The 17,956-nt window shown below is 46.6% G+C and overlaps 1 protein-coding gene across 3 annotated transcripts in view; it reads left to right on the plus strand.

Moving 5' to 3' along the window:
- Window positions 1-2,188: 2,188 nt before the first annotated feature.
- LOC137534380 (uncharacterized) overlaps window positions 2,189-17,956 on the plus strand; it is a 57,308-nt gene continuing 41,540 nt past the window's right edge. For 2 of the 3 annotated variants that reach the window (XR_011024358.1, XM_068255863.1), the window contains exons 1-4: window positions 2,508-2,648; window positions 2,809-2,920; window positions 3,320-3,478; window positions 12,679-12,793. Coding sequence is in view for 2 of the 3 variants with exons in the window: in XM_068255863.1 (XP_068111964.1) it covers window positions 2,846-2,920; window positions 3,320-3,478; window positions 12,679-12,793 (349 nt within the window). In the remaining variant the exon portion in view is untranslated. Of the gene's footprint in view, window positions 2,227-2,507; window positions 2,649-2,808; window positions 2,921-3,319; window positions 3,479-12,678; window positions 12,794-17,956 lie in introns of those variants that run through there. The other variant, XM_068255862.1, reaches the window with a different exon arrangement.

Consider the following 17,956-nt stretch of genomic DNA (forward strand, 5'->3'; position numbering starts at 1 on the left):
TCACAGCCCGCTTCATCAGGCCAATTGCAGTGCCAAATTAAAAAATTCCTTCAGCATAGGGAGCCTACCTTCAACATATGAGAAAAGTTATTTATAGCACATTTTATTTTGGGGAAATGGACTTCTTCTTTGTATATTTGTACATTAAATTTTACGATTTTCGTGATAGTGGTCCCTTAAGATTAATTTGTTTTCATTTTCATGCTAATGTGTATTCTCTAGGGATGGTCGGAATGCCAATTTCCGATTCCGCGGTAAATCCGCATTCCGTCATGTACCAATTACTGATTCCGCTACCAATTTCCGCATTCCAATGCGGAATTTCCGCCGGAAATCGCGGAAATTCCGCCCGACTTTAACATCAATTTTCTCAAAAACTATAAAAAAACTGTTTAATAATCCCTGAAAATTTGGTGTTTCTAGGACTTACGGGGGCTTTGCTATTAACCGCTAAAGTCGGCGGATTTTTACTGTAGTGTAAAATGCAGAAAATAGGCAGATGCAGACTTTCTGCATTTTTCATTACAGTAAAAATCCGCCGACTTTAGCGGTTAATAGCAAAGCCCCCTTAAGTCCTAGAAACACCACATTTTCAGGGTTTGTGAACAAGATGCAAAAAAAAGTTTTCAAAAAGACCTTATAGTTTTTGAGAAAATCGATGTTAAAGTCGGGTGGAATTTTCGCGATTTCCGGCGGAAATTTCTGCGATTTCCGGCGGAAATCCGCCTACGGCACTTGCATTACCGATTTCCGCATTCCGATGCGGAAATGCAATTTCCGATCGGAATTTCGGAAATTGCATTTCCGCGGAATCCGAATGAGCATCCCTAGTAGTGTCCTGTGTTTACAATTTGTTTATCTCTGAAAGCTGAGTCTTCACATCCCTGCTAGAGTGGTGTCATGTTAATACATAATTTACTCAAGGGGGGGAAAAGGCGCCCAGATAGTGATAAAATTTGCATTAAAAGCAATAAAATGAAAAAGAGTTGAGGTGACTTACCTCAAATGAAGTCAAATTCATATAATCAATGAATTTTATTATGCACTGCGTTTTTTTATGCTGTTTTTTATGCGTTTTGTGGGTCTAAGCCCACTTCCTCAGGCCAAATCAAGTGCCAAAAAAGTGCAATGAGCTGACATAAGGTGCCTTTTGTCGGCAGGAGTTCAGCACCTCAGAATATGTACCAAAACACAAAAACAAGTGGGCAAGAGTGTGGACTCGTGCAGTGATAGGCTGTGCAATCAGTTTTTCAAAGAAGGAAGCAGGCAATCTGGCAAACAAAGGAGAAGGGACTGCACCAACCTTGTACTTGACACTTCTTTACTCCATCTGATACAAAGGGTCACAGAAAGAACGCAAGGAGACCCAGGTGGGTGGTGGAGGTGGCACTGGCAATTGCCAACTCCACTACCAGTACCCACCCCACGTCCTCACCCCACCTAGGGAAACAGAAAGTTTTGGTGCCAGAGGTTTGAGCAACACCATAGAAGCGCATATAAATATAAATAGTGGCTAGGGGGGGGGGGGGGATTTGGGTGCCCAGGGTCACCTGCAATGCAAATTGTGGCTACAAATAGCTTGCGTCCTCTATTTGTAGCTGTATTTTGCATTGCGGGCAGCCCTGGTTTTCCACCATAGCTAGTATGTATATGGACTCCTATGGTGGCACTTGAAAATTTGTGGTTTGCTTTTTTCCAGCCTGCTTGCCGTGTGTGTGTGTGGGGGGGGGGGGAGTTAAGGGTAGGAGTCAGGCATAGCTCCCAACTGTCCCTTTTTTGGAGGGACAGTCCCTTTTTGGGAGCCCTGTCCCTCTGTCCCCTTTTCACCCTAATTTGTCCTTCTTTCAGGACTTTGTCCCTCTTTCTATGTAGATATATATATATTTCTATACTAAAAATGTGTTTGATTGACTCTAAACTTTATTCCCAGCCTTTAAATTGATATATTACTAATTTTAAAATGTTACTATGAAAGAAAATGAACCAGGATAGAAAGGACCAGTGTGGTTTGAATTATAAAACAACATATGTTTCTTATGAAATCTTTATGGTATGCGTGACTAGCGGCGTGGTGAGGGCGTGACCAGGCTTGTGGCAGGGGCGTGGCTTAAGTATCCCTTTTTCTCATCTCAAAAAGTTGGGAGGTATGCGGCCTGGGCACCCAGAAATTTCATGTACTGGGGCCTGTGGGCTCGTTGGATGGAATAAAGCTGTGTTCAGTACAAGGTTGGTGCAGTACCTTCTTTGTTTGCTGCTGTTTGATTTATGTTACAGTCTTTTAATTGCACTGTTTCTGAGCCTGTCTGTACCAAAAACAATTCCAGGTGTGACCTCCTACTCAGCAAATACAACTAATTCTGAGGTTTTCTACCCTACAAGTATTACAGTGCTGGTGTATCTCCTAGTGCTTTGAAATAGTCAAGAGTAATGTTTGACTAATGTCTAATGACTGCATCTCCATTTGTTTCACCGTCATGTTTGATCCCTATCCACACCTGCTGAATGGAGGCTGCATTCTCTCTATTTTCCACGAGGTGGCGATCTTGATATCACCAAGTGGAACGCACGGAAGAGAAGTTCTGGTTATGGGAGGTGGAGGGGCAGGAAGTAGAGAGGAGATATTTCTGGAAGTGGCAGGAGGTACTGAGGTAAATTCACATACTTAATTTTATTATTATGTTATATGTACGAGTTATATATATTGTATCATATCATATAAACATGACATACAAATACACACTTGGTTGAGTGGCATGTAATGCCACGTCCTATAGCCCAGATAAATCTTAATTTAATTTCAATTTACAGAGAAGATCAGCTTGTGTAGATACACTAGACCACATCAATGAGGATGGAGGAGGACAAGACTGAGAGGATACTAAACCTCACCCTGGAGATCATCTACCTGCTGACTGGAGAGGTGAGGAGGGTTCTGGGAGGATAACATGATATCACTTTGGGAGCACTCGGACAGAAAGCTCTGCCTCCAAAGGTTTTTAGTTGGACTCTGGGGGTGGTCAGGTTATGGGATCCTTTTGATCTGAGGTTGTGGGTGGTGTGGCAGAGTTCCAACAAATTCTTCAGGTATCCAGGGCCTAGGTCGGGTAGGGATTTGATAACAGGGCTGTGGAGTCGGAGTCAGTGCAATTTTGGGTACCTGGAGTCGGAGGTTTTATAAACTATGGAGCTGGAGTCTAATGATTTTTGTACAGACTCCACAACCCTGTTTGATAAGCCAAAAACCTGGCAGCTGAAAATAAACGGATAATTCTGTGAACAGTCATGGTAATTTCTGCTTCTGTATATTATTATTACACAGGATTATGAGGTTGTGAAGAAGATATCTGGGGAGCTACTGACACCCAAGAGCCATCTTCATTGTAAGAATGAATCAAGTATGAGGCCACCAGAGACATGTACAAGCCCCTTTCACTCCCAAGATTGTATACATGAAGATTCCAGCATACCTAAACATCAGGTTGGTAGAACCGAGGTTCTCACCAAATACCAGAGTGACTCCATGTTGTATTGACTGTAGAGACTGTAAACTTGAATGAGTTGGCGCTCTATTATTTATTTAGTATTTATATTGCGCTAACATCTTCAGCAGCACTGTACAGTATAATTGTAATGATCGGTGTCAGCACACAGAGAGGATCTGATTATTGGTGATCTGCAGTATCACCAATAATACAGATATAGTACTAACCTCTGGACACCTCTGACTATATATAAATTGAGTGTTTGGTGTAACAGTATGACTTTGAGCAATCCACCTGATGAGCAGGTGGCTTTTGGCAGTACAGGAGGTACTACTATAGAGAGTACAGAAACCCTCCAGCAGCCTGAGACTCTCCAAAGGGTGGAGTCAGGCTGAAGGTAGGAAGGGCCAGAGAGTGAGTAACACCTGAAGGTGGATGTCACTGACTGATCTGGAGACTATCTCTTTAGTCGAGGTCGGGCAAGCCAGGTCGCTAACACATGGACAGACAAAGTACAAAGACAGAAGGCTGATTCGGTACCCAAGGCAGGCAGGGTTTGGCAACAGAATATCAGATATGCGTGTGTGAGGAAACGCGGAAAAGCCGCCATCTCTCGAGGTGAGGCGGCTGTTTCCGCGTCCAGCATGGCGTCACAACGCGGAAAAAACGCCGCATGGGCAGTGCGGCGGAATCCGCATTGGTAACGGCGGAATATACATCAGAGGCGACCCCCGCATTAGATACATTGCAAAACAGTACTGGTGTGGCTGGGACTGATAGTCCACCAAGATTCAGACTTACACGCGCGCGAGCACAGAGGCAGAGTTTAAATAGCAGTTAGAAGGGTGTCGGCTGACCAGCTGGGTCAGCTGACAAATTCCACTGCTCCCATTGGACCAGCAATTAGGGAGGTCCTGGAGAGGTTCTAGAGTATATATACTGCTGGTTGTTCACTTGCTCCTTGTCTGGCGTTGCGTTCACATATGTGGGAGCACCCAGATCCGTAGTTAGATCCGTTAGTGTGCCGGGACCAGCTGGAGCTGTAATCCTACACTAAGCTAGATTCTGTTGATAGCTAAAGTACTAGTTTGATTGTGATTATCTGTTATGACTTTTGCCTGCCTTGACTATCCTCCTGAACTCTGATCTTGCACCTCGATATTTCTGATACTCTGTTGCCGAACCCCGGCTCGTTCCTTGACTCTGCTTCTGCCTCCTGATTTTGTACCCCGATATTTCTGATACCCCGTTGCTGAACCCTGCCTGTACTTTGACTCTGCCTTTGCCTCCTGATCCTGTACTTTATCTGTCCGTGTGTGTACGACCTGGCTTGTCCGACCTCGAGAACCGACCTTACCGTTAGAGGCGGTTCCTCGCTCTGTTAGCGATCCTTCCTCCTGAGGGTCACTTTCAGATATCCCTTCCTACTGTCAGTCTGACTCCTCCCGTCTTGGAGAGCTCAGGTCTGCGGAAGGAATCTGTACAGTACTCCTTACTGCATTGAGGCCTTGTCCTCTTAGTGTTACAGTTACACCAAACACTACACTCTACTCAGGTGATCAGAGGTTAGTTTGTATATCGGATTATCGGTGAGACTGCAGTTCACTTATAATCTGGTATATATCTGTATTTCCGGTGATACTGCAGATCACCGGTAATCAGATACTCTCTGCGCCCACCGATCGTTACAGCGTGGTACCGAATCAGAGAGCAGAGGGATAGTCAGGAAAGCAACAGGTCATAACAAATATCAAACAATGCCTAGTCTTGGGTGTGAGGTCCGTGGTCTCTACACCCTGGAACTAGTCTGAAGTATAACAGAATGATAACACAAGTATTCTGGCTCAGTGTGAATTCCCAGGTCCTCCTGGTTCAAACACACTGTTGCATCTGACTAAGGTCTGAGTGCTTCCACGTAGTGTTTGCAACGGCAGACAGTTTGAGAGTGGCCAGTAGTAACCATATATAGAGCAGCGCTCTCTGGCGCCACCCTGAAGTGATCAACCAATGGTTACCAGCTCTGAGGTCAGCTGATCGACCTGGTCAGCTGACCCCCCCTTGGCCATCATAAAAGTTCTGCCTTTTAGCGCGCGCATATTCCTAAGCCTGTGTGAACTAACAGACTCAGCCAGACCAGATGCACGCTGCTGCATGCAAACCGCCGCCCTGGACGCGGAACCAGCCGCCTTGTTGTCAGTACATGCGGCGGCTTTTCCGCGTTCTGCCAAGTTACCAGACGCACGCTTCCGCGTGCAGATCGCCATGTTGGACGCGGAATCAGCCGCCTTGCTGTCAGTACACGCGGCGGCTTTTCCGCGTTCTCTCACAGTACCCCCCCCCCCGAGGAGTGGACTCCGGACATCTCCTACCCGACTTCTCAGGATGTAAGTTATGAAACTCCTTTTTTAACTCCTCTGCGTGCGTGCGACATTCTGGCACCCAAGTTCTCTCCTCTATGCCATACCCCTTCCAGTGAACCAAATACTGCACGGAGTTCTGCATAAGCCGGGAGTCTAGAATCTTCACAATTTCATACTCAGGTTGGTCATCAATCAAAACGGGGGGGGGCGGAATCCACGTGCACTGCCGGCTTGAGCAAGGACACATGAAATGATCTCACACCACGCATGCTGGTAGGGAGATCAATGGCATAAGTGACATTATTGATTTTCCTGGTCACTAGAAAAGGACCCACAAATCTGGGACCTAACTTGGGTGACAGTTGCTTTAGAGCCAAATGTCGTGTGGACACCCAGACCAAGTCTCCTGGAAGAAACTCCCATTCCATGGAACGTTTCTTGTCAGCCTGTTTCTTCTGGTTCTGAAAGGCCCTCCCCAGATTTCTTTTAATAATTCCCCAAATCTGTTTCCGAGACCTCTGCCAACTCTCCAGGGCTGGAAACGGAGTGGAAGCCACTGACAATGGGGTGAACTTAGGTAACCTTCCCGTCACCACCTGAAATGGGGAAAATCCTGAGGAGGAACTCTTCAGATTGTTGTGTGCAAATTCCGCAAACGGCAAAAATTTGACCCAGACAGTTTGGGCATCTGCAACATAACACCTCAGAAATTGTTCCAGAGACTGATTCGTTCTTTCGGTCTGGCCATTGGTCTGTGGGTTGTAGCCTGATGAGAAAGAAAGCTCCATGTCTAACTGATGGCAGAATGCCCTCCAAAACTTGGAAACAAATTTAGATCCCCGATCTGACACTATATTTTCCGGAATGCCATGGAGCTGAAAAATATGCTGGATGAAGAGATCGGCCAATTCCTGGGCCGAGGGGAGTCCTTTCAGGGGAACAAAATGGGCCATCTTACTGAATCGATCGACTACCACCCAAATGACCGTCATGCCCTCAGACCTGGGGAGCTCGCCCACAAAATCCATGGACAAATGGGTCCATGGTTCACTCGGGACTGGCAGGGGCTGCAATGTTCCAACAGGTGCCTGGTGAGAGGGTTTGCTCCTAGCACACACTGCACATTCCCTCACATACTCCTTGCAGTCAGTTACCAATGACGGCCACCAAGCACATCTAGCAATGAGATCCTAAGTTCTGGTGGCCCCAGGATGCCCAGCATTCTTGTGGAAATGGAACAGCTGCAATATTTGTAAGCGGAAAGGCAGTGGTACAAACATAACCCCCTCAGGCTTCCCCTCTGGTACATCTTGTTGGAACGGACCCAACGTGACTGTCCAGTCTTTCCAGGTCTCAGTGGCTGCTAGAACCATCTTCTGAGGAATAATGGTCTCTGGGTCTTAGGGCTGTGCTGTCTCTGGCTCAAAACATCTGGATAAGGCATCAGCCTTGATGTTCTTACTACCAGGGGTATACGTGATTACAAATCTGAATCGTGAAAAAAATAATGACCACCAGGCCTGTCGGGGGCTAAGTCTCTTAGCACCTTCAATGTACTCCAAATTCTTGTGGTCAGTGTAAACAGGAATGGTATGTTCTGCTCCTTCTAGCCAATGCTGCCATTCCTCAAAAGCCAATTTGATGGCTAGAAGCTCTCTATTGCCTATATCGTAGTTTTTCTCTGCGGGTGAAAACCTACGGGAGAAATAGGCACAAGGATACAGTTTTCCCTGCAACCCAGAATGCTGAGACAGCACAGCCCCTACCCCTACCTCTGAGGCATCTACCTCCACGATAAAGGGAAAGGTAGTGTCAACATGTCTCAGTATGGGGGCAGAACAGAATAGTTTCTTCAAGGTGGAGAAAGCAGCATGGGCCTCAGGGGACCAGTGAGGAGTATCTGCCCCTTTCTTGGTGAGACTGGTGAGAGGTGAAATCACCGTAGAGTACCCCTTTATGAACCTCCTATAGTAGTTGGCGAACCCCAGGAATCTCTGGAGCTCTTTCAGTCCTACCGGTTGGGGCCACTCCAAGACAGCTGAAACTTTTCCAGGGTCCATAGAGAGGCCAGAGGTCGGAATTATGTACCCCAGAAAGGCGACAGAGGTCACTTCGAAAATGCACTTCTCCAATTTAGCATACAGCAGATTTTGTCTTAACTTACGTAACACAAACTTAACATGTTTCCTGTGTTCTGAGAGGTTGGACGAAAAAATGAGTATGTCGTCTAAATACACCAAGACGAATTTGCCCAATACCTCTCTGAAAACCTCATTGATCAGCTCTTGGAAGACAGCCGGAGCGTTACACAACCCGAAGGGCATCACTAGGTACTCGTAATGCCCATCGGGCGTGTTAAAGGCCGTCTTCCATTCATCACCGTCCCTGATACGCACAAGGTTGTACGCACCCCTTAAATCCAGCTTAGAGAAAATTTTAGCATTGGTGACCTGGGTAAATAAATCGTCTATTAAGGGCAGAGGGTAACGATTTTTTACTGTAATCTTATTTAAGCCCCGATAATCAATGCATGGACGGAGGCCTCCATCCTTCTTTTTCACAAAAAAGAACCCGGCCCCTGCTGGGGACCGAGAAGGACGAATAAAACCCTTAGCTAAATTTTCTCGGATGTATTCCTGCATGGCCAATTTTTCTGGCCCAGATAAATTATAGAGATGACCTCTAGGGGGCATACAACCAGACCTGAGATCAATGGGGGAATCAAAAGGTCGGTGTGGAGGAAGTTTATCAGCTGACTTAGGACAAAACACGTCCGCAAATTCTGAATACTGATCAGGCAATCCCTCCATGTGAATCTTGGTTTTACCCAAGGTTACCTTCGCTAGCCAATGATGATAACAATGGGTAGACCAGCTCGTTAGCTGACCTGTAGCCCAATCGATCTGAGGCGAGTGAAGTTGTAACCATGGCATGCCAAGAATGATCGTGGAGGTTGTCATTCGCAACACCAGAAACTGTAAATTCTCTTTATCTAACACCTCTACCGTAACCCTTAACTCTGGGGTCTGGGACAGAGGGTGGTTACTCTGCAGGGGGGAGTCATCCACTGCAGTGACCAAAATCTGTTGTTTCAACGGGGAAATAGGAATCCCCAATTTCTTAGCAAATTCATAATCCATAAAGCTGGCTGCTGAGCCAGAGTCAATGAAGGCTTCAGTGGTCTCTGTCTTATCCTTCCAAGATATGGTACATGGGATGAGCATACGTTTATCATCTAGAGGTAACGACTGCACGCCTAGGGTATTACCTCCGACTACACCTAGGCGGCAGCGTTTCCCGACTTTTTGGGACAAATTTGCACTCTATGACCCCCCCTCTGCACAGTACAGACATAGCTGCTCTGTTTCTCTGCGCCTCCATTCCACCCGGGACAATCTTGACCGACCAAACTGCATCGGTTCTGGTGGAGACAAATCGGGTGGAGATGACTCAGATGGAAGCGCGGCATAGGACACACATCTCACATTGTTCCTACCCCGGGTCTGTCTTTGGTAACGTAAGCGACGGTCAACCCTGATGGCCAATGAAATGGCCTCATCGATAGACTTCGGCTCAGGATGACCCAGCATTAGATCGGAAACTGCGTCTGACAGCCCTGACAAAAAACAGTCTAAAAGAGCAAATGAGTCCCATCTAGATGAGACTGCCCATTTCCTGAACTCCGCAGCATAGTTCTCTACCGGACCCTTGCCCTGCCGCTCAGCGGTAGAGGCAATGTCCGAATCATCATAAATTATAGCCATAGCTTTAAAAAATTCTTCCACCGAGGTCAGGGCCGGATGCCCTGTCTGAAGACTATATGCCCAAGTCTGGGAATCCCCTGACAACAAGGTCTTAATAAAGGTTACTCTCTGTGCTACAGTTCCTGATAAATTAGGCCTTAACTCAAAGTATGACAACACTCTATTTCTAAAATTCCGGAAGTCAGATCTGTAACCAGAAAACCTTTCGGGTACAGACATGCGTATGTCTGTGCTAGAAGGAGATCGCACTGTGTTCACAGCCGACTGAAAGACTTGTACAGTCCCAGACAAAGCGTTGATTTGGGTCTGGTGACTGTCCAGCACTCGGGTTTAATTCTCCACCGTAGTGGTGAGTGCATCAAGACGGCTGCTGAGTGCGTCCATTTGGGTTTGGTCTGCCGTTCTGTAACGATCGGTGTCAGCACACAGAGAGAATCTGATTATTGGTGATCTGCAGTATCACCAAGAATACAGATCTATACCTGATTATGGATGATCTGCAGAATCACCAATAATACAGATATAGTACTAACCTCTGGACACCTCTGAATATATATATATTGAGTGTTTGGTGTAACAGTATGACTGTGAGCAATCCACTTGATGAGCAGGTGGCTTTTGGCAGTACAGGAGGTACTGCTATAGAGAGTACAGAAACCCTCCAGCAGCCTGAGACTCTCCAAAGGGTGGAGTCAGGCTGAAGGTAGGAAGGGCCAGAGAGTGAGTGACACCTGAAGGTGGATGTCACTGACTGATCTGGAGACTATCTCTTTAGTGGAGAGAGATAGCTCTCGAGGTCGGGCAAGCCAGGTCGCTAACACATGGACAGACAAAGTACAAAGACAGAAGGCTGATTCGGTACCCAAGGCAGGCAGGGTTTGGCAACAGAATATCAGATATGCGTGTGTGAGGAAACGCGGAAAAGCCGCCATCTCTCGAGGTGAGGCGGCTGTTTCCGCGTCCAGCATGGCGTCACAACGCGGAAAAAACGCCGCATGCCGCATGGGCAGTGCGGCGGAATCCGCATTGGTAACGGCGGAATATACATCAGAGGCGACCCCCGCATTAGATACATTGCAAAACAGTACTGGTGTGGCTGGGACTGATAGTCCACCAAGATTCAGACTTACACGCGCGCGAGCACAGAGGCAGAGTTTAAATAGCAGTTAGAAGGGTGTCGGCTGACCAGCTGGGTCAGCTGACAAATTCCACTGCTCCCATTGGACCAGCAATTAGGGAGGTCCTGGAGAGGTCCTAGAGTATATATACTGCTGGTTGTTCACTTGCTCCTTGTCTGGCGTTGCGTTCACATATGTGGGAGCACCCAGATCCGTAGGTAGATCCGTTAGTGTGCCGGGACCAGCTGGAGCTGTAATCCTACACTAAGCTAGATTCTGTTGATAGCTAAAGTACTAGTTTGATTGTGATTATCTGTTATGACTTTTGCCTGCCTTGACTATCCTCCTGAACTCTGATCTTGCACCTCGATATTTCTGATACTCTGTTGCCGAACCCCGGCTCGTTCCTTGACTCTGCTTCTGCCTCCTGATTTTGTACCCCGATATTTCTGATACCCCGTTGCTGAACCCTGCCTGTACTTTGACTCTGCATTTGCCTCCTGATCCTGTACTTTATCTGTCCGTGTGTGTACGACCTGGCTTGTCCGACCTCGAGAACCGACCTTACCGTTAGAGGCGGTTCCTCGCTCTGTTAGCGATCCTTCCTCCTGAGGGTCACTTTCAGATATCCCTTCCTACTGTCAGTCTGACTCCTCCCGTCTTGGAGAGCTCAGGTCTGCGGAAGGAATCTGTACAGTACTCCTTACTGCATTGAGGCCTTGTCCTCTTAGTGTTACAGTTACACCAAACACTACACTCTACTCAGGTGATCAGAGGTTAGTTTGTATATCGGATTATCGGTGAGACTGCAGTTCACTTATAATCTGGTATATATCTGTATTTCCGGTGATACTGCAGATCACCGGTAATCAGATACTCTCTGCGCCCACCGATCGTTACAGCGTGGTACCGAATCAGAGAGCAGAGGGATAGTCAGGAAAGCAACAGGTCATAACAAATATCAAACAATGCCTAGTCTTGGGTGTGAGGTCCGTGGTCTCTACACCCTGGAACTAGTCTGAAGTATAACAGAATGATAACACAAGTAATCTGGCTCAGTGTGAATTCCCAGGTCCTCCTGGTTCAAACACACACTGATGGATCTGACTAAGGTCTGAGTGCTTCCACGTAGTGTTCGCAACGGCAGACAGTTTGAGAGTGGCCAGTAGTAACCATATATAGAGCAGCGCTCTCTGGCACCACCCTGAAGTGATCAACCAATGGTTACCAGCTCTGAGGTCAGCTGATCGACCTGGTCAGCTGATGGCCATCATAAAAGTTATGCCTTTCAGCGCGCGCGCGTATTCCTAAGCCTGTGTAAACTAACAGACTCAGCCAGACCAGATGCACGCTGCCGCGTGCAAACCGACGCGCTGGACGCGGAACCAGTCGCCTTGTTGTCAGTACATGCGGCGGCTTTTCCGCGTTCTGCCAAGTTACCAGACGCACGCTTCCGCGTGCAGACCGCCGTGTTGGACGCGGAATCAGCCGCCTTGCTGTCAGTACACGCGGCGGCTTTTCCGCGTTCTCTCACAATAATGTCTTGCCATTTAACAGTCCCTCAGTGGGGCTCACAATCAAATCTCTACCATAGTCATAGGTCTATGTATGTATTGTAGTGTAGGGCCAATTTAGAGGGAAGCCAATAAACATATCTGTATGTTTTTGGGATGTGGGAGGAAACCCACACAGACATGGGGAGAACATACACACTCCGCGCAGATAGTGCCCTGGCTGGGATTCGAGGGGCCCAGCACTGAGAGCGCTAACCACTACGCTACCATGCTGCCCTGTCTCCTTTGCTTTACACCTGTTGTACCCTGTTTGTACATGTTGTCAGTTTCTAATATGCTTATTGGTTCCTCACCATAGTAGAAATTCGCCTTTTATAAATCAATAATAATAAAGAAACTATGTCAAGCCTATATTCTCATATTTTGTGGTCTAACTTTAGGGTGAAGATGTGAATATTATTAAAGCCAACATTAAAGATGAACAAGAGGAGACATATGTGAAGGACAACGAGCCGTGTGAGGAGGAAGAGGGGATTCCTTTACAGAGCAGCACAGGTCAGTAATCAGCACTAAAAACAAAATGAGTACTTACAAACAAAGCTGTACTAACTGAAGTGAGAAGAAAATGGAAACTGCCTTATTTATTTCCTTTAAACAATAGCAGTTGCCTGGCAGTTCTGCTGGTGTATTTGGCTGCAGTTGTATGTGAATCACACCAGAAACAAGCATGCAGCTAATCTAGTCCAATCTGACAATGTCAGAAACACCTGAGCTGCATGCTTGTTCAGGGTCTATGGCTACAAGTATTAGAGGCAGAGGATCAGCTGGATAGCCAGGCAACTGGTATTGCTTAAAAGGAAATAAATATGGCAGCCTCCATGTCCCTCTCACTTCAGTTGTCCTTTAAAAAGGAGATGGCTGGGCACTAAAGAGATGTGGGCAAATGTAACACATGCAACAATTAACCCTTTTCACTGAAAAAATACATGCACACAGCAATCTGAAACATAGAGTGTAAAAAAAAACAAAAAAAAAACAGTTAGAGTGTACCCGAGGCGGTATAAAAAACTTTCCATGTCCTCTTGCCTCCCTACCCCCCCCCCCCCCCCCCCCATTCACCATAGCCGGGACAGCTGGAACATATCCGAGAAGAGCTTGTTATATATTTTTGTGTGGCCGCAATCTCAGCCATGTACAAATGCGGTGTCCTGTGCAGGGCTGTGGAGTCAGAGTCGTGGAGTCGGGCAATTTTGGGTGCCTGGAGTTGGAGTCGGGAAAAAATGCTCCGACTCCAACTCCTAATGAATTTAAAATGTAATTAAAATAGAAAATATGATACAATGTTCTATTTCTCAGATAATAGTCATCATAAATAATTTATATACACAGTAATAGCTGTGCTTAGTCCACAAAAATGAAATAAACCAAACTAATCAAAATTAGTTACTTGTGCTGCTTCAATAAAGCAGTCCCCGTATTTTTAAAGTCAGATATACATATCTGATTGTGACTGTATATATGATGTGTACACAGGAATCTCTTATATATACTAAATAACATCTATGCTGTAAGAATAAAGCCTGATGTGTAGCCGTGTCACTAATAGAGATGGTGAATAAGATGGAAATAATTCTGCGCTGATGCTGGTTTATGCAAATGTACACACTCTCTTTGCTCATGAAATCAAAAAATTTGATATGTTGTTAAAATTTGGTTTTGTGACTACGAATTAAAGGGTACCTGAGACGGATGAAAAGAAAAGATTTATACATACCTGGGGCTTCCTCCAGCCCCCCTTCAGGCTAATCAGTCCCTCGCTGTCCTCCTCAGCCACCTGGATCTTCTGCTATGAGTCCCGGTAATTCAGCCAGTCATGGCAGATTGGCCACGTGTCGCTCCTACAGCCAGGAGCGTTCTGCACCTGCGCAATAGTGCTGCGCAGGTGTAGTACGCTCCCGGCGGCGGAGTGTGTGCATGCAAACTAAGCAAGACTGACTCAAGTACCTGGACTCATAGCAGAAGATCCAGGTGACGGAGGAGGACAGCAAGGGACTGATTAGCCTGAAGGGGGCTGGAGGAATCCCCAGGTATGTATAAAACTTTAATTTCATCTGTCTCAGGTTTACTTTGTTACACAGTAGTACTATACTCTACATATGCACTCCCCACAGAGCTGCAGGGAATCCACTGAGAATGTTGTACACATTGAACACAGAGGTGTTGTCTATCGCCCATAAACCTGGTTCAGATTGTGCATGAAGAATGTGTAATAAAGGAAGAATCTCCTCATTCTCCTGCAGAGTACCTGCACATCACTCTTACATGTACCCACAGTTACATTGCCTAGGGCCTGATAGATGTTCTTTGTTCCGGTCTGTACCTTTTACAAGTACTCTTACCAAGGACTAGTTTTAGTCCATGACTAAAGGGATTAAATATGGCAGTCTCCATATCCTTCTCACTTCAGTTGTTGTCTTTTTTAAAATTCCTAAGCGTTGGCAGTTAAGAGATGAATTTTATGTTACATACTTTCAATCAACAAGATTGTAATATGAAAATTAGAGGAGTCTGAGTCGGAGGAATCCTAAACTGAGTAGTCGGAGTCGGTGGATTTTTGTACCGACTCCACAGCCCTGGTCCTGTGCCTTCACAACTCTGGCCATGCCCGCGCATAAGCAGAAGTCACTCATATATGCACGGCCATACTTGCAAGGGTGCAGTGCAGCCATGCTCGTGCATGAAGAGGAGCACAAGCGCAAACTTCAAGCGGGTCTCAGGCAGAGTACGTGGTCTAGAGGAGTTAAGTATCTATTTTTTTTTTAACCACCCTGGCGTTCTATTAAGATCGCCAGGGCGGCTGCGGGAGGGTTTTTTTTAAATAAAAAAAAAAAACTATTTCATGCAGCCAACTGAAAGTTGGCTGCATGAAAGCCCACTAGAGGGCGCTCCGGAGGCGTTCTTCCGATCGCCTCCGGCGCCCAGAATAAACAAGGAAGGCCGCAATGAGCGGCCTTTCTTGTTTTGCTTACATCGTCGCCATAGCGACGAGCGGAGTGACGTCATAGACGTCAGCCGACGTCAGCCGCCTCCGATCCAGCCCTTAGCGCTGGCCGGAACTTTTTGTTCCGGCTACGCTGGGCTCAGGCGGCTGGGGGGACCCTCTTTCGCCGCTGCTCGCGGCGGATCGCCGCAGAGCGGCGGCGATCGGGCAGCACACGCGGCTGGCAAAGTGCCGGCTGCGTGTGCTGCTCTTTATTTGATGAAAATCGGCCCAGCAGGGCCTGAGCGGCAGCCTCCGGCGGTGATGGACGAGCTGAGCTCGTCCATACCGCCCGGCTGGTTAATGCTGCCTTGGGTTTTATTTAACAAACACGTTGTATCCAGTGCAGGAGATTTGGGCGCAGCCGGCGCCACCATAGACCATAATAGGAATTACGGCTATAGCGGCGCACAGTGAGTAACTTCGGCGCCGTCAGAAGATGGAGCTGAAGTTACATTTAAAACACTGTAATTCTGCAGTCAGCAATAGCTGGAAGCCGAATTACATCATTACCTACCATCCACGTGGACCTGGAGGGGGAATAGTAATTAACGCCGCTGGGAGTTGTGCAGAAGCAGGATAAGCCGTATATCCACTGTATCCTGCGCCCAAGTCTCCCGGCGGCGATTTCACTCGTACTCCTATTTAAGTTGTGAAAATGGAGGATACTAGTCTGCAAAACAGGAACACAGTATTTTAGAACTTGTCTTTATTGTAAATTACGCCAGTCAGCAAGCAAACACTTCATTAATCCAAACGTGAAGTGGGCTCAAATTGTTTTTTTTTTCTTTACCTTTAATCTTCTGGGGACCGCCTTACGTTGATGGCCGTGGCCAGGGCGGCAGCCCCAGGACTGCCTAACACCGATGGGCGTCAAGTCCTGGGGCTGCAGTTTCCTAGGGAACGGCCACGCGCATGCGCGATCGTTCCCTGCCACTTCACGGAACGAAGTTCTGTGATTAGCCTGCTAGCCGCCGATCTCGGCTAACAGGCTGTTTGTAAACGAGAGGGGAAAGAAAAGAAACCCCCTTTGTTTAAATCCGTACAATGCTGCGGTCCCCGGCAGCGCTGTACGAGATCGGTGATCCCCGTCTGATGCCTATGAGATGCGGAACAGGACGGATCGCCGTCCTGTTCCATAAAGATTACGGAGGGGAGGAGGGAAGGGGAGAGAGAGCCTCATAGAGGCTGAAGAAAAATAAAATAAACTGCCGCATCGATCGGACCCCTCCCGCGGCATGTCCCTTTAGGGACAAAAAAGGAGGTGAGTCCCATCGCTGGGCTCCATAGCTTGGCTGTGCAGGAGGCTGAAAAGCCTGCACAGCCCAGTACAGCAAAAAATGAGCCTGGTCATTAGGGGAGGTTAGCACTGTGGTCGTCAACTGGTTAAATAAAGTGGCCATACACATCACATATCAAACCTATATTTCCAGGGAGCAAAAAAATCTCCCACTCACACGGTTGATAACAATTGTAATGTAATGACATAAGAACAAGACCTACAGCTCAATGCAAAACACTAATGGAAAGTCATGCCCCTCGGACATGCCAGCGGTAGAGCATCATATAGAATGAATGGCATTCAGCTGGGAACATCAGACTTGGAGAAGGACTTTGCAATACTAGCTGATAACAAATTTAGCAATCATTCTGGGATGCATAAAACAGATATAAAATCTTGAGATGCTCTCTCTGTATAAATCACTTGTGAAGCCACAACTGGAGCATGGGATACAATTTTGGCCACCACATTAGAGGAAGGACATTGACGTTCTAGAATAGGTACAAAGACGGGCAACTAAATTAATCAGAGGATTGGAAGATCTCAGTTACCAAATCATGTATCATTTATATATGTTTTCATTAGAGGGCAATACAAACACGCCATCTGGAGTCAGGAAGGGAATGCCATTTGTTACCAAAAATAATTCCAGGTGCAGTACCTGTCACATTTGACGAATAAAGCTTATTCTATTTTAATGGTGGAGCAAGAAGAAGGAGTGAGTACCGGAAGGGATGGGGGGAGGATTGCTTACCGATGGGCAGCAATACACCTGAACGCCTTCGCGATTCGCTGCTAATGTGCGGCTTTTTCTGGGCTTAGACATTTCCTGCAGAAGCCCGCTTATAAATGTGATGTATTTGGTCAGGGGCGGGTATTACCTAACTACCTAGCTGCCTCACACAGGGAACTGATTGTAGAGCTGTACTAGTGCATTATAAGTTGGCCACCTGATCTGGGGACTCTGGTATTCTGGGTAATGTAGTTTAGAAGCAAGCCAACACAGGAGAAATAAATACGCATGCTTTCATTATGACAAGTGCATATACACGTAGCAGCAGAAGCATGCAGAGAAGCAGAGCCATCTGTTGGCTAGAAACGAGAATAACAGTACATAACACTATCACAATCATGTTCGCTGAAATAGACAAATTATATCCAATGGGGAATTGATGAATCTTTCAATGAGCGCCAGTACGTCACAGGCTTTTCCTGGATGAGGGGTTCCCAACAAAGCGAATCCAGATGCAAAATACACTGATCAACTAAAAAGTAATATAGAACAAAAAAAAATAAAAATAAACAATATATTGCAAAAAATACTGCAAAAGAGTATATGTAATTAATTAATCACCACACATCATGCATAGTAGAAGCAATAAGAACTGGTGACACA

This window comes from Hyperolius riggenbachi, chromosome 10, assembly GCF_040937935.1.
Source record: "Hyperolius riggenbachi isolate aHypRig1 chromosome 10, aHypRig1.pri, whole genome shotgun sequence".
Classification (NCBI taxonomy): domain Eukaryota; kingdom Metazoa; phylum Chordata; class Amphibia; order Anura; family Hyperoliidae; genus Hyperolius; species Hyperolius riggenbachi.